The 24767-nt window shown below is 38.0% G+C and overlaps 1 protein-coding gene across 1 annotated transcript; it reads right to left on the reverse strand.

Annotated features, from left to right (window-relative positions):
- LOC126762268 (uncharacterized) lies at positions 1–24314 on the reverse strand. Its single transcript, XM_050478896.1, has 5 exons — positions 24261–24314; positions 15652–22023; positions 15446–15574; positions 702–1105; positions 1–636 (listed from the first exon to the last, which is right to left on the reverse strand). The coding sequence occupies exons 2-5, from the start codon at positions 22004–22006 to the stop codon at positions 427–429; spliced, it is 7098 nt and encodes a 2365-aa protein (XP_050334853.1). The 5' UTR covers positions 22007–22023; positions 24261–24314; the 3' UTR covers positions 1–426.
- Between the last annotated feature and the right edge of the window lie 453 nt (positions 24315–24767).

Consider the following 24767-nt stretch of genomic DNA (forward strand, 5'->3'; position numbering starts at 1 on the left):
TTCTTCTGACACATTTATAATTAACGCCACATTTTTATTACGTCCAGTTATTTTTGTGAACACAGATAAACTAGGTTTGGTATCATTGTATTTTTAATTAAACTGTTATTTTTTATAATAAAAATTAGCATATACATTGTATTAAAACTGCATCTCTTTAGTATTATGAAAATATTATGCACTTTTGTAGCTAAATGTTGCGTCATAAACATAATTTTTATAGCCTATTTCTTACAAATACATTTACAATAATATGCTTTTTTTGCTTTCGTCACAATCTTTATAATATTCATAATCATTGATTATCTCCTTTTTATATTAAAACACATTTATATAAATATGCAGGTTATCTACACTTCTTTCAATAACTTTTCCGTATAGCACCTTGGTATCACGTTCTTTATACATAATTTATTTTATTCTTTCTTAAAACTTCATCAATATTGTTTTAACACCTAATAAATTTCGAACGCTGTCGTTGTATTTAATTAAAACAACTTTTGAAGCGCAAATGTTTATTTTTTCCCCAGCGCACAAAAGTTGCAAACACGTTGCTCTTTCCAAGAAATCTGACATCTTAAGTTCCCTCATCAGACTTTTGTGTGCGGAAGATGCTGGTGAAGAAGATGGATATATCTAAACACGAAAAATATAAAACATGTTTCAGAATTTTAATGATATTTAAACAAATAATAAATTACCTTGTTCAAAAGTGTATCTTTAGATTTGACTTTTAGTAAATTGCACAAATCACTCAATAAAACCCATTTGTCAGTTCCTTCATCTTTTAGTAAATATAAGGGTGGTAGTAAAATATCAGCTTCTTCAAATTCAAATATTTCACCCTCACTATCTGAGTTCTCCACTAAAAATTCCGGTTTGTTGTCATTGTACAATCGAACGGAGTTGAATCGATCAATATTGTCAAGCACGACTGCACAACTTTCCATTTTAGTCTTACAATTATTGCCCACCTCTACAAATGAATTTAATTGTTTTTTGTTCGTTATCGAATTAGATACTGAACTTTTTCTAAGAGCTCTGCTCATATCACATGTAAAATTCGGCGCTCCTCCGAATATATCATAACCATATATTGACGAATCTGTAATTAAGAATTTACATATATATTATTTTATTTGTTTTAAGTCGCTTTGACGGCGATTAAATTTCTAGTAATATACCGTAAAGTAGAAAATTTTAATGTTAAAAAATATATAAATTTTGTATGAGATTTTTTAAATAATGTACATAATTTTAATGTTTTAATAGTTGGTAAGCTTTCTTCGGAGGATGGGGTCATGTGTAGAAGTTCACGCAAGTGAGGAAAGTTCTCTGATCGCCATTCACTTGGGAGTGGCCAGAAACGATTCTTTTACATATGACTCAAGCAGCTCACGACTTCCGGTCTTTGACGAAGTATCCTCTGGGTAGCCTAAGAACATCCGTTCGAAGGTGAGCTAAAGTGAGAAGGCGAAACACCCCTGCATAGGGTTGTGCGCTGGGTTTGGGACCCGCCACGTAAAAAGCTCACCCCAATGAAAAACCAACAGCAGCCTCGGATGAGAGACCCCCCTTTTGATGACGACCATGGCAAATGAAAGAAGGACTATGAATTAAGGGCATGCACCTGGAATGTCCGGTCCCTTAATTGGGAAGGTGCCGCTGCCCAGCTGGTTGATGTCCTCGTAAAATCAAAGGCTGACATCACCGCCGTCCAAGAAATGCGATGGACGGGACAAGGACAGAGACGAGTAGGTCCTTGTGACATTTACTACAGTGGCCATATAAAGGAGCGCAAGTTTGGTGTGGGATTCGTGGTGGGAGAGAGACTCCGTCGCCGAGTACTATCATTCACTCCGGTGAATGAACGTCTAGCCACAATCCGCATCAAAGCGAGGTTCTTCAACATATCGCTGATCTGCGCCCACGCTCCGACGGATGAGAAGGACGATGTGACCAAAGATACCTTTTATGAGTGCTTGGAACGCACTTATGAGAGATGCCCCCGCCACGATGTCAAAATCGTGCTTGGCGACTTCAACGCCAGGGTGGGCAAAGAAGGTATCTTTGGCACTACGGTCGGTAAATTCAGCCTCCACGAGGAAACATCCCCAAATGGGTTGAGGCTGATCGACTTCGCCGGGGCCCGAAATATGGTTATCTGTAGTACTAGATTCCAGCACAAAAAAATTCATCAAGCTACCTGGCTGTCTCCGGATCGAAAAACTACCAACCAGATCGATCATGTTGTGATAGACGGAAGACACGTCTCCAGTGTTTTGGATGTGCGTGCGCTCCGAGGTCCTAACATCGACTCGGACCACTATCTTGTTGCAGCCAAGATTCGCACCCGCCTCTGTGCAGCAAAAAACGCACCCCAACAAACACAAGGAAGGTTCGACGTCGAAAAGCTGCAATCACAACAGACTGCCGAACGATTTTCTACTCGGCTTGCACTCCTGCTCTCTGAGAGCACTCATCAACAACTCGGTATAAGGGAACTGTGGGACGGCATTTCAAACTCCTTACGTACAGCTGCATCCGAAACCCTTGGTTTTCGGAAAGTGCAAAAGAACAACTGGTACGACGAGGAGTGCCGCGCCGCAGCGGAGAGAAAACAGGCTGCCTACCTCGCAACGTTACGATCGACCACAACACGTGCGGGATGGGATAGATACCGAGAATTGAAGAAGGAAGCGAGACGCATCTGCAGACAGAAAAAGAAAGAGGCCGAAATGCGTGAGTATGAAGAGCTTGATAAGCTGGCCGATAGGGGTAATGCTCGAAAATTCTACGAAAAAATGCGGCGGCTTACAGAAGGTTTCAAGACCGGAGCATACTCTTGTAGAACCCCCAAAGGTGATCTAGTCACTGATGCCCAGAGTATACTTAAATTATGGAGGGAACACTTCTCCAGCCTGCTGAATGGCAGTGAACGCACAACACCAGGAGAAGGAGAACCCGATTCCCCAATCGATGACGATGGAGCAGACGTTCCATTGCCCGACCAAGAAGAAGTTCGAATAGCAATTGCCCGCCTGAAGAACAACAAAGCGGCAGGGGCCGACGGATTGCCGGCCGAGCTATTCAAACACGGCGGCGAAGAACTGATAAGGAGCATGCATCAGCTTCTTTGTAAAATATGGTCGGACGAAAGCATGCCCAACGATTGGAATTTAAGTGTGCTATGCCCAATCCATAAAAAAGGAGACCCCACAATCTGCGCCAACTACCGTGGGATTAGCCTCCTCAACATCGCATATAAGGTTCTATCGAGCGTATTGTGTGAAAGATTAAAGCCCACCGTCAACAAACTGATTGGACCTTATCAGTGTGGCTTCAGACCTGGAAAATCAACAACCGACCAGATATTCACCATGCGCCAAATCTTGGAAAAGACCACGAAAAGGAGCTGCCTTTATGCCGCGATGTCTGAATTTGGTATCCCCGCAAAACTAATACGGCTGTGTAAACTGACGTTGAGCAACACCAAAAGCTCCGTCAGGATCGGGAAGGACCTCTCCGAGCCGTTCGATACCAAACGAGGTTTCAGACAAGGCGATTCCCTATCGTGCGACTTCTTCAACCTGCTTCTGGAGAAAATAGTATGAGCTGCAGAACTAAACAGAGAAGGTACCATCTTCTATAAGAGTGTACAGCTGCTGGCGTATGCCGACGATATTGATATCATCGGCCTCAACACCCGCGCCGTTAGTTCTGCTTTCTCCAGGCTGGACAAGGAAGCACAGAAAATGGGTTTGGCAGTGAACGAGGGCAAGACGAAATATCTCCTGTCATCAAACAAACAGTCGTCGCACTCGCGACTTGGCTCTCACGTCACTGTTGACAGTCATAACTTTGAAGTCGTAGATAATTTCGTCTATCTTGGAACAAGCGTAAACACCACCAACAATGTCAGCCTAGAAATCCAACGCAGGATAACTCTTGCCAACAGGTGCTACTTCGGACTGAGTAGGCAATTGAAAAGTAAAGTCCTCTCTCGACGAACAAAAGCCAAACTCTATAAGTCGCTCATAATTCCCGTCCTGCTATATGGTGCAGAGGCTTGGACGTTGTCAACAACTGATGAGTCGACGTTGCGAGTTTTCGAGAGAAAAGTTCTGCGAAAGATTTATGGTCCTTTGCGCGTTGGCCACGGCGAATATCGCATTCGATGGAACGATGAGCTGTACGAGATATACGACGACATTGACATAGTTCAGCGAATTAAAAGACAGCGGCTACGCTGGCTAGGTCATGTTGTCCGAATGGACGAAAACACTCCAGCTCTGAAAGTATTCGACGCTGTACCCGCCGGGGGAAGCAGAGGAAGAGGAAGACTTCCACTCCGTTGGAAGGACCAAGTGGAGAAGGACCTGGCTACGCTTGGAATATCCAATTGACGTAGCGAAAAGGAGAAACGACTGGCGCGCTGTTGTTAACTCGGCTATAATCGCGTAAGCGGTGTCTACGCCAATTAAGAAGAAGAAGAAGCTTTCTTTTTTGACAGACTTGAGTAGATAACTTGTTTCAAAAAATTTAGAGCTTAAGTTTTCTCAAATATTTAGGATTTTATATGGAATATGTATCTTTGACTAGAACTCGGCTTAGATATCTACGAGCTTCGCAGTTCAAGAGACTAGATGACGTATCAATTTTCACAACACTGGGTTCAATGCACCGGAACTGACCCGGCCAAGGACTGTTATTTCGGAGATCTAACCCCTTTAGATCGGTAAGTCTTAGTTAAGCTTGTCGCCACCGAATCCCCCTGACTCGTGCTGGTATTTAGTCCACCCCGGGACCGAAGGAATTTTTCTACTGTGTTTACGCTAAAAGACATCATCCAAACTTCACCTTGGTCAGGATGGAGCCATCTTAAGACCTGGTCAAGCCTTAAGACACAAAGGAAGTGGACCAAAAGTTAGGTGGCCATATGTTGCCATCGCACTACTGCAACATTAGCCTCTATGGCTGTGCAGCCTGCACCTAGTTCGCGCACTGCGCCGCCACTTCAACCGAGTGCCCAACATGAGGGCCTCAACGGTCGTCAATAGGAACTCAAATAGTCAACATGACTTCCATTCTGATCTGTCCCCCCAACCTTCATCTCGTTCTAATTGGAATATTACATCAGTCAAGTGCAATTCTTGTAATGGCTGGTGTCACCTGACGTGTTCCGGCCTAAGCACCACACGAGAGTGGAGTGTTTCGTATGTTGCCCCGTGCTGCAGGAGTCTGAACCCGCAACACTCAACAATAGCGTCGCCAACTAATACCACAGTGCGGAAACCGCCCCAGGATCACCCACGGACACCCGCGACAAACTCGTATCTTACAATTTAACTGCAATGGACTCCAGAGAAAAATCGAGGAGATAGTTGCATTTATGAGGCGGATACGTGTATCGATAGCTGCGATTCAAGAAACCAAGTTAAACAGCAGCTCAGATCTACTGAGTTGTGTCGGTTTTAACGTCTTACGTACAGATCGCGAGCGAGATGATGGCGGAGGCCTAGCCTTATGTTGGTGTTGTGCAGTATCAACACTGTGCAATATCGTTTAATCGATGGAGACATCGCCCGCCCCTAGAATGTCAAGATATACCTATCCGGTCAGGCCAATACGAGCGCACGATATTTAATATATACATCCCGCCAGTTACATTTTACCCTATAGGATATCACCCGAATATATGTAGGTGCGCTACTTCATGGTGAAAACCGTTTGGTACCAGGCGACTTTAACGCGCGCCACGATAGCTGGCGGAACAGATAGACGATTCGAAATTCTGAATGACGAAACCCCCACCAGAATTATGGGCACCTGTAATAGCTCGATCGAGAAATCTCACGATCCAAAATCCATTGGCCTTGATCGAATCAACATGCTGATGGGAAAGCATCTAGACTCGACGAGAGTAAGTTTTCTCACCAAGGTCCTCAACCTGACGTTGACCACTTTTCAAATACCCGACGTGTGGAAAGTCTGAAAAATGGTCTCACTACTGAAACCTGAGAAACTCGCGAACAAAGAGGAGTCCTATCGTCCGATAACTCTCCTCTCCCCTGTAGTGAAGACACTTGAGGCTTGGTACTCCTGACCTTCACTCACCACCTGAACCTAGCGATTCAACAGCATGGCTTCCGAAAAGTGCACAGTACCACCACAGCACTTAGCGTCATAAGCTCCTAGATAGTTCTTGGCCTTAACCAGAAACAACCCAGTGAGAGAACGATTCTCCTAGCATTGGACTTGTCAAAAGTCTTTGACCCAGTCAGTCACACAACGCTTCTACAGAACATTGAAAAAACTACGCTCCCTCCAGGACTGAAGAGGAGGACCATGAACTACTTGAGCGGTCGTCAGTCATCCGTACAATTTTGAGGTAAAAACTCAAAACTGGGACGTCGGGCAATGGAATCGATGGCATGCGTTCAAAGGTAAAAAGCTATCTCTGCGACCTTTCTTGCTTCCTCTCTAAAACTTAACACTCTCCCCCACTTAATGGGATATTCAAAAAAAAAAAAAATCTTTTTCAACTGCCCTCAGAAAACTTTTCCATCTTGGAAGAAATTTAGAGGCCGGGAGCGAAAGAAATAATTGATTAAAGGGAAATTGCTATTGTTTATAGTTATATCTTTAAACATCATCCGCAAATTTTTTAGATACGAAATATTTTATATTCTGCTTTTGGGAAGCAATTGCGATGCATCTCGCATATGCATTTGCCGGACGGGGGGCAGGATGCAGGTCGCGATTTCTATCTCAAATAAAAAATTCAATGGTATTCATATTTGTTAATAACTTATCTTCTATTTAAACTAAGAAAATTCTAAAAAAAAAATAGTGTACAATTTTTTAAAAATTAAAAAAAAAAACCGGTTTTTGAGCAAAAAAAAATTTACATTATGTTGTTTAAAAATAAAATTCAAACCAAAATAAATAGAACATAATTTAATGCCAAAGATAATAAACTCTGCCCCAATTCCATACGATGTTTAGTTTTTTTTCTATCCTGCCCGCCAATTAAGAAATATCGAAATAATGAAAAACCGAGAAATCGCGGTTCAAAGTTTTCGCTTTCTGCCCAAGCGCTCATATAATTGCTAACCTATTACACTAGCTTCGACAATATTTCGAATTATCGTCTATAACTTTGAGGATATAGTATCTATGGCAAAACTTCCTGTTCGCATACTCCTCCTAGATGGCTTGCCCGATTTCAATGAAATTTTCAGGGGTGATTGGGGTCTGTTTGGAGGGTGCACATAAGAAATTTAATGTGTGTATCATTGCACGTTGTGCAAAAAAAAAAAACAAAAAACGAAACAACTGGCGGATGTTTACAATTAATAAAAAGCATTGACATCGCATGTTGATCGTTTTTGCCTGTCATTCGTTCTTTCTATGGATGACTGTCAAGCTAACAAGACATACAGAACGTAAGTGTTCCGAATGCACTCAGTGTATCAAAAAAAATGTTTCAACATTGTGTGTATTTTTCTCAAATTTCAACGTGATTAACATTCTGCGTACAACACAAAGCAAGTGAGTATTGTTGTGGTTTCATATGTGATGCCATGCGGTTCGATTGTCGCTTGAAAATGCGCGGTGTGTGTAAAACATTGTGTGTTTTTTCCAGATTTAATTCCATCGATTTGCTACTTATTCGAACCGATTTTGTGTTTTCTGCTGACCGTGCAACACACAAAAAGCAAGTTAGTATTGTTATTGTTTCGTAAGTGCTTCCATGCGGTTCGCAAATACACTTGTTGGGTCTTATTGCATACGCGTGTGTTGGTAAAATACATAGTTTAAGATGTAGTTTTAGGTTCATTTTTATTTATGTACTTCAAATATGCATACTCTAGCACGACCACCGGGGACAACACTAACTACCTTTTTCGAGTTGTGTGAAAACGATGAATTTGCAAGAACATTGCTATATTCCGAAATACCACAATATTTCACTTGGAATCCATCATCGAAAACATTTCAACGACGAAAGCAAGGGGAGCGTGTTGACGGTTATCCAAATGTCCGTAAAACCGATGCCTTAAGACGTATTTACACCATCCATCCGAACAACACCGAATGTTTTTATTTGCGTCTGCTATTAGTCAACGTGCGCGGACCAAATTCATTTGCTGATTTGAAAACTGTTGACGGTCAGTTGTGTGCGACGTATCGTGAAGCATGTCAGCGATTGCATTTGTTAGAAGATGATATGCATTGGGACACCGCACTTCATGCCGCATCACTCACATCTCATCCAAAACAAATACGCGTACTATTCGCCATAATAACATCTACATGCCTTCCGTCAAATCCGCAATAACTGTAGAATAAGTACAAAGACTGCATGACCGAGGACTTATTAATTTTGGCGCGTAATCGAGCATCGGACGCAGACTTGCTATATACATTACAAATGTATAATTCTGCTTTGATATTGGTTGAAGATCTGTGCCTTACAATTGCGAATAAGGCATTAGCGCAACTTGGCATTACTGCGCCCAATCATTGACCATGAGCTTCAACAACAACACGATTGCAATGAATTGCGTGCTTTCATACAAGCTAACATTACCAAATTGAATATTCAGCAGAAAAATGACTATGATAAGATTATACGAGCGGTTGACAATAACGCCGGTGGATTCTACTTTCTTGATAAATTGCGCTGGCAATTGCTTCGTCAGGCATCGCTGCTACTCTACTTGATGGCGGCCGAACAGCACATTCTGCGTTGAAATTACCGTTGAACATCCAAGTCGTTGAAACACCAACGTGCAACATATCGAGGAATTTAACAATGGCAAAAGTTTTGCGAGGAGCTGGAATAGTTCTATGGGATGAGTGCCCAATGGCTAACAAAAAGTCATTAGAAGCATTCAATAGAACAATGCAAGATTTACGCCAAAAGTAACAAATTTTTGGCGGAGCATTAGTCTTATTATCCGGCGATTTTCGGCAAACTTTGTCAGTCATTCCTCGATCAACTCCTGCCGATGAAATAAACGTATGTTTAAAATCGTCAGTTTTGTGGAGACATGACTCTTACCATCAACATGCGAGTCCAATTGCAAAATGATCGATCCGCAGCGGCGTTTTCGAAGCAGTTGTTGGACATTGGCGAAGGCAAAATACCAATCGATGATACCGGTTTGATCACATTGCCGAACATCTTTCGTACACTTTTACAATCGAAAGAAGAATTGATTGAAAGTGTATTTCCGAATATTGTTCAACACTATCAACGCCATGATTATTTAGTGAATGCGCAATATTGGCACCAGAAATGTACACGTCAACGAAATCAATTTTGCCATTCAAGAAAAACTGCCAGGATAAGCTACAACATATATGTACATCGATTGATAGCGTTTTAAATCAAGATGAAGTAGTCAATTATCCAACTGAATTCTTGAATTCTTTGGATCCCCCCGGTCTGCCACCGCATCGTTTGGACCTGAAAGTCGGTTGACCCATTATACTTCTACGAAATCTGAAGCCAGCGACTTTGTGTAATGGCACAAGACTTTCAGTCAAAAAATTGTGGCCAAATTTCATTGAAGCAACAATACTAAATCGCAAGGCAGCAGGTGAAGTTGTACTCTTACCACGCATTCCCATGATTCCAACGGACATGCCGTTTGAATTTAAGCGCTTGCAGTTCCCAGTATGTCTTGCCTTTGCGATGACCATCAACAAATCGCAAGGGCAAACGTTTCAAGTGTGCGGCGTCAATTTGGAGGAACCGTGCTTCTCCCACGGCCAATTGTTCGTCGCATGCTCGAGAGTGGGAACACCAAGGTGCTTATTCATTTACGCGGCAGGTGGAAAAACCAAAAATGTTGTATACCAATATGTTTTATAAATGAGTAACAGTTTTACAACAATAAATAAAACACAAAGTAAAAGCCCTTAAGAGTTTTAATCGATTTAGGTGTAGCGAAACGCACAGGGTAACAGCTAGTTCTTAGATAATTTTTAAAGAGATCTGAGCTAAAAAAAATCGATTTTTTGTAGCTTCTAGCAGGATCCTCCCTTAAAGAAAGATAATGCATAAATACGTGTTCGACGGACTTTTATGATTTTTCTTAGATCGAGTGTTTTTAGATTAAAAGTCGTAAATACTAATTTATTTAAAATGTCTAAGAAAAAAGGGTTCAGGTAAGTTTTTAGCAAATTAAAGCCCAAATGCTCGCACTTCTTGACTATGGGGAAATCGTGAATAGATTAAAATCAAGTTTGGTATCATATTAACTTATTTTAAAAGCTTCCTGAGTTTTATTACCATATTTTACTTATGGTCAGCGAAAATTATACTTAAATCATCCTCAAATGAGGTATATGTTTTAGAGTCAAGGGGGAAAGTCGGAAATCATTCTATTGGAGGCAGAGAAATGAAAGAACTGATTGCATTAATTCTTGACTTTGCTCAGATATACTTGAGATCTTAGAGGACCCTGTTCACACGTTGCTACAGGTAACATATGCATTAATTATGAACTATTCAATACAATCAATTGTATTTATTAATAAAAATAAAAACGTTATTTCCGATGTAAGAATCCACGGCGTTAAAATTTGAACATTACGTCCAAATTTGAAAATGATTGATGAGTAATTTTTAAAGTTATTAGTTGATAACATTAGATATAAATAAAGATGGTAGATCATTCTTCATTTATTAAAATAATATTTATAGTTTTTAATTATAACAATTTTCAAACTCAATTTAATTCAGGTCTATTCGTATCGTACAATCTAATGTGGCAAGAGGATCGTTTCTCTTTTAAATTTTCCAGTCAAAATAGTTGCTACAATAATATTTCCTGTCATCTTTTTAATTCCCAATCGTGTACCGTTGCATACTTGAGGTGGATTAAAATTAGGCTGAACAATATATGTATGTATGGTGAAACATTTTTCAACCCAAGATTATGTGTTGTTTTTATATATCTAGATAATTTAATTTTCATCAACAACAGTAGCGAATGATTTAAAATACATCTGTTAGCATGGCAACAGTTTTTGTATCTGGAAAATAATTTCGTCAACATCTACGCTAATGTAACCAAATTACTGAGCCAGTTATGATCCAACCATTTAATTTTTATTTTCAAGAATGTGGTATTAATTAATTAATTTTGTCGTGAAGAAATTGTCTGGCATCTATGTATTTGGCTGTAGCTCGATAATATTTCTGAGCCATTATGATCATTTCCAATTATAGTTGAACTTTTTATCAACACTACATCTATTCTGCTATTTTTAATGTTAGATGTAACTTTCTGTTTGTAATAAATGCCAGTGCGTCGCAAACTATCAATGCGATTTTCTGTTGCGTTATTAAATATGTCTTATCGGTTCCACGTGGTGCATGCTAAAAACAAACAGAATTGTTCAGTAGCAACATTCAGTATAATTCATGTACTGTGAATACTTCCAACGTTGAACGTGTTATTATAACGCAGTCTTTAATACAACAACGCGAAGTTTAGTTACAGAATGCAAGGCTTATATTAGAGTTTAACTTAGTATAATAAACAAAAACTATGCTAGTATTTTGTTTGCCTTCCTTTGGACAGGAACTCACTTAATCTTCAAGGCACGAATTTTACATTTTTCTAAATTCTGGAGAGATTTTACTCATTCTTCAATCAAGGTCTTTTTGGATCGTGCTTCCTTGAAATGTTTTCCTACCTGATTTTTCATTCAAGGTGCTTTCAGGATTTAGGTCTGGGGACTGCATAGGGTTATCCAGAGCTTGTGGTGTTCAACATACCAGGCACTTACTAACAATTTTAGATTTATGGTTAGGATCAATGCTTTTGAAAGATCCAATTCTCTGTTAGTCCAAATTTTTCAATATCAGGAGCTCTGTTACTTCTCAAAATCCCATACATAATTATTTTTTTCATCGCGGATTCCCAATACTAGATGCTGTCATACATCCCCAAACCGTAACTGACCCTCCACCGTGCTTTACGCTGTTGGTAACACACTATCATCAAAGTCTATATTTTTCGATCTAAATTTTTCGAATTTTCATTAGAGTACAAAATGTTTTCCGAGAAGTTTGTAGTCTCATTCATAGACGTTTAAGCAAAATTTCAAACGGTTCTGTAGATTCTTGTTGATTACACACCTTTTTTCGTGGTACTCGTCGATACAGACTACTTCTGCTCAAAGTTTCCCTGATTGTTCTAGCTTTTATAGGCTTACCCGGTGCCTCTACTGTATATTTCGATATTTGAACAGCACTTTAAACCGGATTTGCTTTAATTTTTCGTTCTATCGATCGCGCTTCAATGTCAGCAAGGCGATCTATCAAAAACATTTCTTATTTGCAATGGTTTCTTCCAACAATTTCTCCGATTTCACGCCAAGATTTACCTTACAAATTTAAATTTAATGACTTTCATATTTCAGTGGTTGCTTTCTTACCCATTGCAAAATTTGATGTTTAAATACAAGTGCTATTCGAAAATATTTTTTAATACACTCATTCGCTCCACTAGTAAAAAGTACGCCTCTCCAATTTACATCCAAATCGTTTCAGCCATTATTGAGTTATAAATAGTGCAACTAATGTCAGCCGATCGTTTCTAAATACTGATATTCAGTAAGTTAAGGTTTATGGCATACTAACTGTCAAATCTATTGCCATTGCCGTTGCCAAGTCTGTATGTGGGCATTTGTTATCATAACATAATTATTTGGGAAATTCGAGCTACTATACCGCATGTTTTGAGCTCTTGAACCGTTTACATTTTTATATGGATGAAAAAAATTTAAGTGCAAAATAAAAAAAGTAGAAATGTACTATAATAAGTGTATGTAATTTTTATATACCAATTAAATTAATAAATTTAATATGAGCAATGATAATTTGACTTATGCTTGTAAAAGTTTAAATTTAAGACTTCGCTTATTTCCCAATCCATTTTGTATAATTTTTCTGCAAATTAACAATATTAAACTAAATATTAATTTTTTGGAAAAATAATAGGTTGTCAAAAACGTCTTGCGGTTTTTTCGTTAGTTGGCGCTGAAAGCGCGTAGTTCTAGTTTTATTCGTCGCATCGGGTCATGCTATACCTTTTTGGAAAGCTCATTTCACTCGCTAACAAGTGTTTGATTGATTGTCGTTTCTTTTAAGTCGTTCGTGAGTTATAGCGTCGCAAACATGGAGCAAAATAAAGAGAAAATACGGCATATTTTACAGTACTACTACGATAAAATCAAAAATGCCTCTCAAGCCGCCAATACAATTTGTGCAGTTTATGGACCCGATACAGTTTCCATTTCCACCGCACAACGATGGTTTCAACGTTTTCGTTCTGGTGTAGAGGTGGTCAAAGATGCGCCACACTCCGGAAGGCCCGTCGTCGAAAATTGCGATAAAATCGCTGAATTGGTTGCAAGAGACCGGCATAGTAGCAGCCGTAGCATCGGTCAAGAGCTGGGCATGAGTCATCAAAAATTAATTTCAATAAAAAACAAAAAAAAAAAATTCAATAAAAATACCGCAAGACTTTTTTGACAACCCATTATATTAAATTATTTAGAAAATGTACTCATAATTTATTTTTATTATTTAACACAACCGTCTTAATACTCACGCTACTAAATTTTAAATTACCGAAATGAAACTGCCGTCGATATATGTATATGTAAATGAGCCGTGTTGCCTTTTCGAAATTTTCATAGAAATGAAAACTGATCTGTCACACTGCTGAAGTGACAATTCATTGCCTGCAATATATGGCATACAAATTATTATGGTGTTTAACCGTTAGGCTTGTTGAAAGTTCCCCACTACCTCTGGTTAAGGTCTAATTTTTCTTTAAAGAAAAATTTCGTTGACGTTGACTTCTCACAACACTGAATCGGTTTAAAACATAAACATAATTAAAATTGGGAATAAAAAAGCACGGAAGGAACCACGAAATGAGCTGAGCATTAAATCCTCACGCAAAATTCTAAGGATGTCAGATGATGTATCTGTTTAATTTTATGTAGTGTACAAGTACATATTTTCTTCTTTATTGGCGTAGACACCGCTTACGCGATTATAGCCGAGTTAACAACAGCGCGCCAGTCGTTTCTTCTTTTCGCTACGTGGCGCCAATTGGATATTCCAAGCGAAGCCAGGTCCTTCTCCACCTGGTCCTTCCAGCGGAGTGGAAGTCTTCCTCTTCCTCTGCTCCCCCGGCGGGTACAGCGTCGAATACTTTCATAGCTGGAGTGTTTTCGATATTCGCCGTGGCCAACGCACAAAGGACTATAAATCTTTCGCAGAACTTTTCTCTCGAAAACTCGCAACGTCGACTTATCAGTTGTTGACATCGTCCAGCCTCTCCACCATATAGCAGGACGGGAATAATGAGTGACTTATAGAGTTTGATTTTTGTTTGTCGAGAGAGAACTTTGCTTCTCAATTGCCTACTCAGTCCGAAGTAGCACCTGTTGGCAAGAGTTATCCTGCGTTGGATTTCTAGGTTGACATTGTTGGTGGTGTTTACGCTAGTTCCAAGATAGACGAAATTATCTACGACTTCAAAGTTATGACTGTCAACAGTGACGTGAGAGCCAAGTCGCGAGTGCGACGACTTTTTGTTTGATGACAGGAGATACATACTTCGTCTTGTCCTCGACCACTGCCAGACCCATTTGCATTGCTTCCTTGTCTACTCTGGAGAAAGCAGAACTAACGGCGCAGGTGTTGAGGCCGATGATATCAATAAGTGAGGAAAGTTCTCTGATCGCCATTCACTTGGGAGTGACTAGAAACGATTCTTTTACATATGACTCCAGCAGCTCACGACTTCCGGTCTTTGACAAAGTATCCTCTGGGTAGCCTAAGAACATCCGTTTGAAGGCGAGCTAAAGTGAGAAGGCGAAACATCCCCTCTGCAGGGTTGTGCGCTGAGTTTGGGACCCGCCACGTAAAAAAACACCCCCTATGAAAGGAAGCCTCGGACGAGAAATCCCCCTTTGGTACAAGTACGTATATTATAGAAAATATAGCAGAAGTGCAACCAAACGCTAGTCTCAAGGAAAGATTTAGATTTTGATGAGTTCACGAAATCAATTCTTCATTAATTATAATGATTTCGATAAGAATATGTGTATTAAAACTATTATTGGAAGTTATAAATATGGTGTTACAAATTAAGAAAAGGAATTTAAATTTAGTATATGGTATTTTTAGAGAACTGGAAAAAAATAAATGTTTTTAACCTCAGTCGGAGATAAATCCGCGTCCGTCAAACTACTCTTGCTTTATAATATTAAATTTATATACTAAAGGTCGTTTCCAATGTCTGGTTAGCAGCCTGTCAGTTAAGTTCTGGTAAACTTAACCAAGACACCTTTCCTTAAAGAAAGGCATTAAGAAAACGGTCCCAAGAGTAATATTACTTACCTAAAATCTCCCATGGTCCCCTAAAATGCCAAGGTTTTTTATCTGACTCAACGTTTTGGACATCACTCAAGTGATTATTTAGAAGATCCCTCATAGCAGTACTTGAAGCAAGCATTAAAGGCGTTTGACCTGTTCACAAAATCAGATTTGTATATATAGAATTGAACATATTATAAAAAAATATTAAATATAAAATGTCAACGAACCTGAATACGTAGCGAGCAAAGGATCGGCACCATAAGATAGCAGTAACCTTACAATTTCTTCGTGATCATTTTCACTTGCCTCGTGCAACGGTCGTATGCCTGAATGAGCCGCTTCTGAATGATTCGCACCGTACTGCAAGAGTGTTCTAGCAATCTCAAGCCAACCTTTTGTACAAGCTTCATGTAGCGGGGTATAACCAGCATTATCTTTCTGATCTGGATTCATACCCATACGGTCCAAGCAGTAAACAACAACATCTATGTAACCTAGACGTGCTGCTTTATGCATTGCACTTTGGCCAACGCTTTTGTTTAGCACCCATTTATTTATTTCACGGCACACATCACTCTCGGTCTTCACTTTCTTTTCATACTTTTCTTCCTCCGTTTTCCTATCTAGTTTGGCTAACATTTGCAAATTTTGAGCGGAACTCTGGTTCCCGGATAGAGTTGAATTAGGTTTCTTTTTTTTACGTATGTAATCAAAACCGGAGCTTCCTTTACGCCGCAGATACTTTCCCGGCCGTCTTCTTCTAAAACCAGATGCTGTATTATCTATTTCAGGCGTGGTTCGGTTAGCAACTTTTGAGTTTAGGGACGTATTATCGTCGGTTTCAGGTACACCAATACTTGCCAAGGTGTCGTCCTCATCTTTAATATGTTGGTTCGCTGTCGAAGTTGATGCAGAAACTGAGCCCGGAACAGAATCGTTAATGACAATGTTTAATTGTTGTAAGAATTGTTCGTATTTCTGTTCGAATGTCATTTTGTCATTTCCATCTGACATCTGGGATATTATTTCTGGTGGAGCAGATGCTGGCCGATCATCGCCTACGAAAATCTCTCGAATAATTTCTTTTCGTTGTTGCATTTTAGACTCTGTTCGTGTTTTAGTTTTTAAGACAGTTGTTTCAAAAATACTAAAATGACGTTTCTTTCCATCACTAGATTCTTCGTCAAAATCTTTTTTCACAGGTATAGAAAATAGTTCTGTAACTGAACTCGATTCTGCACTGTGAGAAACATCGCTATGAATTTGGCTCGAAACACCATAATGGTTAACATTTTTTTTATTTTTGGGCTTTGTACTGAAAGCAACGTTTGTATTTATAACACGCGAATGCAGCACATCAATTATTGACCGCCTTTCACGACACAGTTGCTCTTCATGTTGGGTTCTAGTAGTTAATAAAGACTTTTTGCTGATATTTGGTGTTGACTTCTGAAGCAATCTTTCTATAGATTTTGCAAATTTAGTGCTTCGATTAGTACTGGATAGTAAAGAATCTTGTTCACGCTCTAAGTCTGGTAGTGAATTGGCCATTTTCAGATTATGTGGATGATCTATAGTAATTAAGCTGGGAGGAATTTTGAGCGAACGTTTATAACGGTAAGCTTCTAAAAGCAATTGACTTTCTTTATCTTTAGGCTTGCTATTTTGAATATCACTTTTGTCGATAGCCAATGCTGCCTTATTCAATTTCTTACAACTGGAATCAGGTACCTTTTCAGTTTTGCCAGCTTTCCCCGACTTCTCATTTCTAGAACGCAACCGCATTGAAAGTTCGCGATCACAGTGCTTGTTTGAGAGCTCTTTGCAAATTGTCGATGTAGAGCTCTGATTGTTGGCAAATTTCCGCACATACTTTCGTTTGATTGACTTAATTTTGGTAGTGGAATTACGAATAATTTTATCATTGCGCAATACTTTGCTATTCGCCAATTGCAGTTCCATTTCCCGTTTCTGCTTGGAGCGTGTCATTGTGTTTAAACCTACCATTAAATGCACTTTTGTTTTTTTTTCAGCTTTCTTTTCTTCGATGGCTTCTTTATATTTAGAATTATTTTGCATCGACGTTATCGCTTTACCCTTTTCTGTTTGTTTTTCAATGTGCGTAATATTATATGTCTCCTTTTCCCCAATACTCTTTCTGACTAATTTTTGCGCATTATCGGGAAATTTTGATTCATTGATTACAGAGTGGATATTTTTAATAGCATTATTTTGATTTAAATCCGCTAAAGTCGTTATATCCTCTAAATTATGCAGTTTTGGTGATAACTTTTCCTGTATAACTTTGTCATCGTTTCCTTGAACATATGTTTTTGTAGTAATGTTTTTACCGCTATTATTATCATTACTCTCTGAAGAATCGCAGCCGCAATCAGAAAACTGATTTGTATCAGTATGATTGCTTTGTCGAGCTTTAATTTTCTTTAGTGGTTTCTTCGAACGATCCGATTTTCTTTTAATAATTTCATCGTCACTCTCCGAACTGCTTTCCACTTTCAAACGAGCAGCAATACGTTTTTCTTGCTGTAATCTCATTTTCCCCCTTTCTTGTTTACTTATCTTTTTTTGAATAACGATGTTACATGACTGTGAGGAATGGCCTTCCGGGGATTTGCCTGTAAAACGTTCTCCCGTCATGGTACTTTGAACCCTTACGTCAATTATATCACAAGATTTACTACTTTCTGTCGATTCAATACTAACGTTTGATAAATTATTTTCCATTGTTATGTCCCTTGTTTCTAAGTCTTTAATATCATTTGAAGATTTTTGACTCTCTACCCTTAAATCCGTATTCACACTTACAAATCGGCATTTGGCATTACTTTTTCGTGAACTTGTAAGTAACTGTTCCATAAAATCAGTGCATTTATTATTCCAATTGAAATCTAAAATATCAATCGAACCGTATTTTTCTTCTAGACCTGGAATGGACGGCAGCTCAGAGTTAAAAGTCGAACAAATACTTGGTTCTTCTTTTATTTTAATGGACTCTTTAATAGTACTGGGTACGTTTATTGGTGTACTGAAAGTAAAACCTTTCAGTTCCGCTTTAGTTCTAATCCGGGCTGCAATTATTAAATTTGCCTCCGTTTTTATTGGTGCAACTGGAACAGGTTGGGGAATTGTGGGTGGTGGAGTATCCAATGTCGGCGTTAATGGCTCTATTTTACAAATAGGTACATTGTTGTTAACAATTATGGAGTTTTCCCTTTGACAGCATGGAACAATTTCTGCATGTATTGCCTTTTCAACTATTTTCACATCTAGTTCTCTTTCCTCACTTACTACTCGGTCATTTACAGTTATAACCGCCGTTGAAGTGGAAGTTATAGGTGTTATTATAGCTTTCGGTTGAACGATATGCTCCTGATATCTTTGCTTAACGACGGGTTCATTACGTTGAGAATTTGAGTACTCTTGAAGATGGCGCTTACGACCAAGATAATTAGGATTCCGCTGTTCTCGAACTAATGTATTGGATGAAGAATTGGTATTTACTAGAGAAATGGGATCAGCAGTTTTTATAACTCCACCAGAATAAGCTGGCGAAATAGTAAGTTCAGAGCTAGTTCTCGATACGGTCCCCATATTAGTAGCTGGTTTAAAGTGTTCGACTGTTGCAGGCACATTACTACCAATCACTAAAGGTGGTTCAGATTTTATTGTTTTTACTGTCGCAAAAGGATTTGTTTCTACAACACTTGGACGCATCTGACATATTTGTAAGCTTTTTTCCGAAGTTTTAAATACCACAGAATTTGTCTTCAGGTTACTGATTGAAGTTGGGCCCATCCGGGGTGAGATAGCGCAAACTTTAGATGAAATATCAGGGGGAAATTGCTGCAAATTCTGTTTTAATTCTGGTTGTGTTGTAATTAACTTGCAATCAGCAGGCACTATTACTGGCCTTGTAACCTCCGATGAACTGTAGAATTGTTCATTTTGTTGGCTTTCTATTATTTTAGACCCCTCTAATCTCTCATCCGAGTGTAACGCAAAATTTGGCGTGAAATCTACTCTCGGCAGGGTGTGCCTAAAATCAGTTTGGGAATTTTTTAAAATTGCTTGATTATATCGATACTCAGTAGAATCAGCCTTCGTTTTAACTGTACGCATCGATAAATCTAGAGGCGATGGAGTTAACGGCTCCTCTATCTTGATTCTCTGATGCAATTCAGGTAAGTTTGCATCGTTACAAACTTTAGCTATATTGCGTGTAGATATGGGTGGATTTTCCACTAAATACCCATTTTCTATTGACCCAGCCCCATAGTCCTTAGATATTGAGGCATTAATGGGCAGTGATAAACAGCCGTTGTTTATAGGAGCTTCGCTTTGAGATAATTTGTCCACAGGTGAAATTCCTGTCTGACCTGACGCTGAGTTTAAGGCTTTCTTGATTATCTGTAAATCCAATTCTTTTTCCGATGTAGCACTTCTCATTGCGACTACCTGGTTTATAAGTTCCCTGTAATTGGTTTTTTGGACTTGAGTTTTCTTTACAGCATTTTGTTTTGGTCCTTGGTTCGAGAGGTTTGAAATTTGTTTAGATTGCATCTGTGGATCCATCGATTGCGACTGCGATAAAGTTTGGATAGTCAGCGAATGAGAGGGCAGTGGCTTGGAACTCTGGGAATGTCGTTCAAAACCACAATAATTCGGATTTGGATGAACTGCGGCGCTTTCCTGATGTGCACGTGCGGATGACCGATGACTTTCAATTTGACTGTGATGTTGTTGACGAATTAATTGTGTATAATTCGACGGTGATTGTGATTGGCTCTGAGGGGTTAGACTTGTGTGATGCATTTGTATGTGAGATGGCGGCGTTGTGTGCGAAGGTGACGGCGAAGCCGCCACAGCAATAGATGGCGACATATAATTTGTATTATGCGTATTGTTTTCATACTTTATATGCTGTGCTTCATAAAAATATGGTTGAGCTTTGTATCCAGACGAACGGTGAACAGGAGTAGGAGGAGGGGTATTTTGATTTTCCGTACAGAAACTGTTTTTAGTGACTGTCTCTTTTGCTATTTTACTGATTTTGAAATAACCATGCTGTACATTACTTTCACTAAAGCTATTAGTTATACTGTTATAAGGGGAAGTTACGTCTTTACAACAGGTTTCCAAAGGCGAGGACGTTTTATATGGATTAGTATATAAGTCATTATTTTGATGATGCATTGTGTCGCTATAAATTTCTTCTTTATTTTTAAACACTAAATCATGAGTGGGCGTCTTCGTTGGGTGACGAGGAAGTGATAATGAATGCACTTGGGAGGGTGATGGTAAGGCTTTCTGGCTTTTTGAATACTGACTTATAATTTGCGTCTGTTTTGTTATAATCGGTGGCTTTTCTGAGATGGTAGGTATTTCGGCACCTTGCATATAATAATTTTGACTTCGAGACAAATGTGGTCTGACATTGTTCAATAATGTTTCTTGGTGCTGAATATTTAACTGCGACTGTTGCAATGAGTTCTCCTGAACATTATGATGATAACTGTTACCACTACCATGCTGTGAATAATTATTAGTAGAAGGAATTTGCAATTCGTTCAGCTTCACCTCAGAACCATAGCCACGAACTTTAAGTTCTGACTCATGTAAAATTGTTCTTTGCGCATGAATATTACTGAATTTATCCGAACTAAATTGTGGTGTCGACATATATAAGCTCTGATGACTTGTATGCGTGTTGCTGTGATCGCTGTGTGCAAAGATTTGCGGACATTTTCGGGCATAGTTTGGGCTTCCTTGCTGTTCCTTCAAAGCTAATGAGTTACTTGGATTTATAATGGTACTAGCATCCCTTTTGCTGTTATGTATTAAGTCCATTGTTGTTGCAACTGTCTTTTGACTCTGTATAACCTCACTGTATATTGTTGCTTTTTTCGACCCGTGATCAGGAACCGATGCATGGTAACTCACTATATCGTCATATATACTGCCTTTAGGATAATTGCTTATTGCACTTAGAAGTTGATGGTGGTTTTGTTGTAGTTGTTGAGGTGGTAAATTTGTTGCATTGGCGGTATTCGAATGCGTTGGCATTTGTGTAAAGTTTGGCGTCTGCGAATGGTGGTGAGATTGTTGATGCTGAAGTTGTTGCTTGAAATTACAATTCGACTCCAAGGCACAGCTTTTATTAGACACTGAATTTCTTTCTTGTTGCAATCCTACAATACTTCTATTGGTAGGCATTACTTCTGTACCGTATGTTACGTTGCTATTTGAATGGAAAAATTGCCTACCATCGTGTGGATATATTGAATTTTGATTGATTTTATCTCGCGATGAACCTGATTTTTGAAAATCTACTCTTAAAGAGTGTTCTGAATTCCAGGCTCTATCTGCTGCCGATGGACACGCATTGCACGTAATATTATTTGACATGTTTGGGCACCCACAAGATTTATTATTAACAATAACTCTCTCATGCGAATAATATTGAGTATTTGTACGACCATCATTGATTCCTCTAGTAAAATACATTGCACTTTGTCCTTCGTCATCGCCACCAATGACTTCGTGATGTCTATTTGGATCCATAATATTCCTTAAAGAATCTTAAATGATAATAAGTATGTAGACATTAATCAAGTGTTCATCGCAAACAAATGGTATCAATATAGGTTCATAATAAGATCAGAAAAGGCTGGGATTTAGAACAAAATCCACCGATTTGAACTGAGTAGGAGTTATTTTTAAACTATTTAATAAAAAATAAATGATTAGAAACAAATTAATTAAAAATGTAATGTAAAAAATTCATTATAAATCGAAGAAACACGCACTTTATATAGTTGATTTTTTTTATTTTAAATACAAATACATATCTAAAAAAATATAAGTCAGCGGCACCCATATACATATATATGTTTCTTAATCTATCCGAACATATCCAAAATCGGTGGATGCTATTCTAAAATTCCCCCGCATAAAATTTAAAATTCCATTAATTATGATTGAAAATATATACATACATATAATTTCTATTTCAAACAATATATGTATAATGTAAAATTAGAATTTCTAATAAGCCTTGAATTCATTCTATACTCAATATGCTTTTTTAAATTTATAGTTTTTGATATAATTTTTCTTTCTTCCGACACTTTCTTCGGTTTACCCATCGAAAGCTTTGTGCTTGCAGCAAGGCCTTCGAGGCATTATAACTGTTTTTATCTGTATGTGTGTTGAAAACCAGTATTTTATTTCGGTGTGGCGCTTTGCTATGTAAGTTCGAATTTCACTTGCTTTCTTCATATGTAGTGTAGTTTTGTTTCATCAAATTATGTTTTTTTGTTGTAACTTATGTTTTTTTAACAAACGTATTCTACTTCTAACTCTGTGCACTTTTACAACAGGTGTTATTATTGAAAAATGTAATTATAATTTATTCATCTTATTGGCGCTAAAATACGCATTTACATTGTCTTTTTGATTGTATTACCAAGAAAAAACATATAACTAATACTTTGTTGGCCCTTGATCCAAATCGAGGAAACAACTATATTTTGGCAGGATTTTAAAACATAGATTATATATAATACACATATCTTCCGAAAAAATTATTTGTATAACAATAACATTAACAATTGGTATCACTTATACTGCCACAATACTTATTGAATAATCATTATAAAGAACTGTATATATGCACGGGATTTGAGGACGAAACGTTTTTTCTATGAATTATTATTTTTGCTGTTGTATCAGCAGAAAAGATTCCCTAAAAATCCTGGTCGGTTTAGTACACCTGACTGTGTCTGAGAACAGGTTTACATTTTTTTATATTTTGTATTTAGTTTAAATGTTTATATACTATATGTGGTAAATTTTCGGCAATTCAAATGAATTAAATTTGTTACATGATTAACATGAGAAAATCTGTACCTCTTATTTTTCAATAAATACAATATGTATACATAACCATATTTTAAAGAATATTGACGATTTAAACAAGTGTGTATTCCAAATAGCGGTGCTAAATATTAATATCACCTTGCACAGATGAATGTGGTTTACACACATATACTAAAAATTACATGCGTTAATAGCTTACTGAAACAAAGAATGTTCCGATTAATAAAATTTAACACTACACCTTCCCAATAATGGTTTGTTGGTAGGTATTTTTACTCTTGCTTCAACCCGCCACCATCAGCTCTCGACGCAAGTTTTGATTTCCACAACTTTGCTGTGTCAGCAAGGAAGAAGTAGGAAGTAAAGATTACCTATTTTAGTGGTGTTAACAGTGATAATTTTAAATAAAGTCTGATGATCTTCAAATCTTTCTATTATTTTTTTTTTTATTTACTCATTTTGTTTTTAATCCATTGACTAATCATTTTTGTTTTCTTCTTGCTTTCTTTAATTAGAATTCACTTTGCACATTATAGTTGAGTACTTCCACTTTCCTAATTACTCCTTGCTTTGCATTATTTTTCGTTTGCTTTACGACACAATTACATTACAAACCTCGACGACTCGTTTAGCTTTGCATTTACTTTTGAATTGTCTTTGCGTTGGTTTTTCTTTGCTAAGCTGTGCATAGACTTGCTACTGAAGAAAATTCAATGACCAAAAGCAAAAAATTTCTACTTCTACTTGTCTTCTTTGATCGGGTGCTTGCCTGCTTGTCTTGTTGTTTGGCCTACTTTGGCGACGAATTTCACGATTTACTCACGTACGATTGTACTTATTTTAAATACTAAAGCAACAGTAAATAAAACAAATATTATGTACAATACGAATTTTAAACAATATTACAAATTTGTATATATATTATCATTTTCTTTACTTTTTCTTAAAATCACTGCTTCATTTTCACCAAACGAGACAACGACGACGAGATATAAAAATGAAAATGACGACAGTGTTACCAATGTGCGCTTACGTACATCCTAACCGTACAACCCTGTTCGAACTTGGCATTGAAAAGTATACATAAATAATATGGCCTTTAGCTCGAGAATTATTGCAATAGGAAATTAACATTTTAAATTTCTAAACTTTCTAAAAATACTTGTGACTTTTTCCAAATAAAAAATTCTAATATTAGTGAAAATATATTGCATCCAATAGAATACGAAATAAATGCAACAGTGTCGTACGTGGTGAATATAAAATTTGTCAGGGTTGAGGAATTTATTAATTTCGAACACAATAAAAATTTCAAAAACTATTATTGCGACGTTAAACGATTAAGTTGCAATGCACTCAGCCTTGACTCGTTACTTCCAAACTTTAACACTCAAGCACATGGCTGCTAATCAAAGTTTGTGAAAACCGCCCTAACTGTTTGAAC

This window comes from Bactrocera neohumeralis, chromosome 6 (assembly GCF_024586455.1).
Source record: "Bactrocera neohumeralis isolate Rockhampton chromosome 6, APGP_CSIRO_Bneo_wtdbg2-racon-allhic-juicebox.fasta_v2, whole genome shotgun sequence".
Classification (NCBI taxonomy): domain Eukaryota; kingdom Metazoa; phylum Arthropoda; class Insecta; order Diptera; family Tephritidae; genus Bactrocera; species Bactrocera neohumeralis.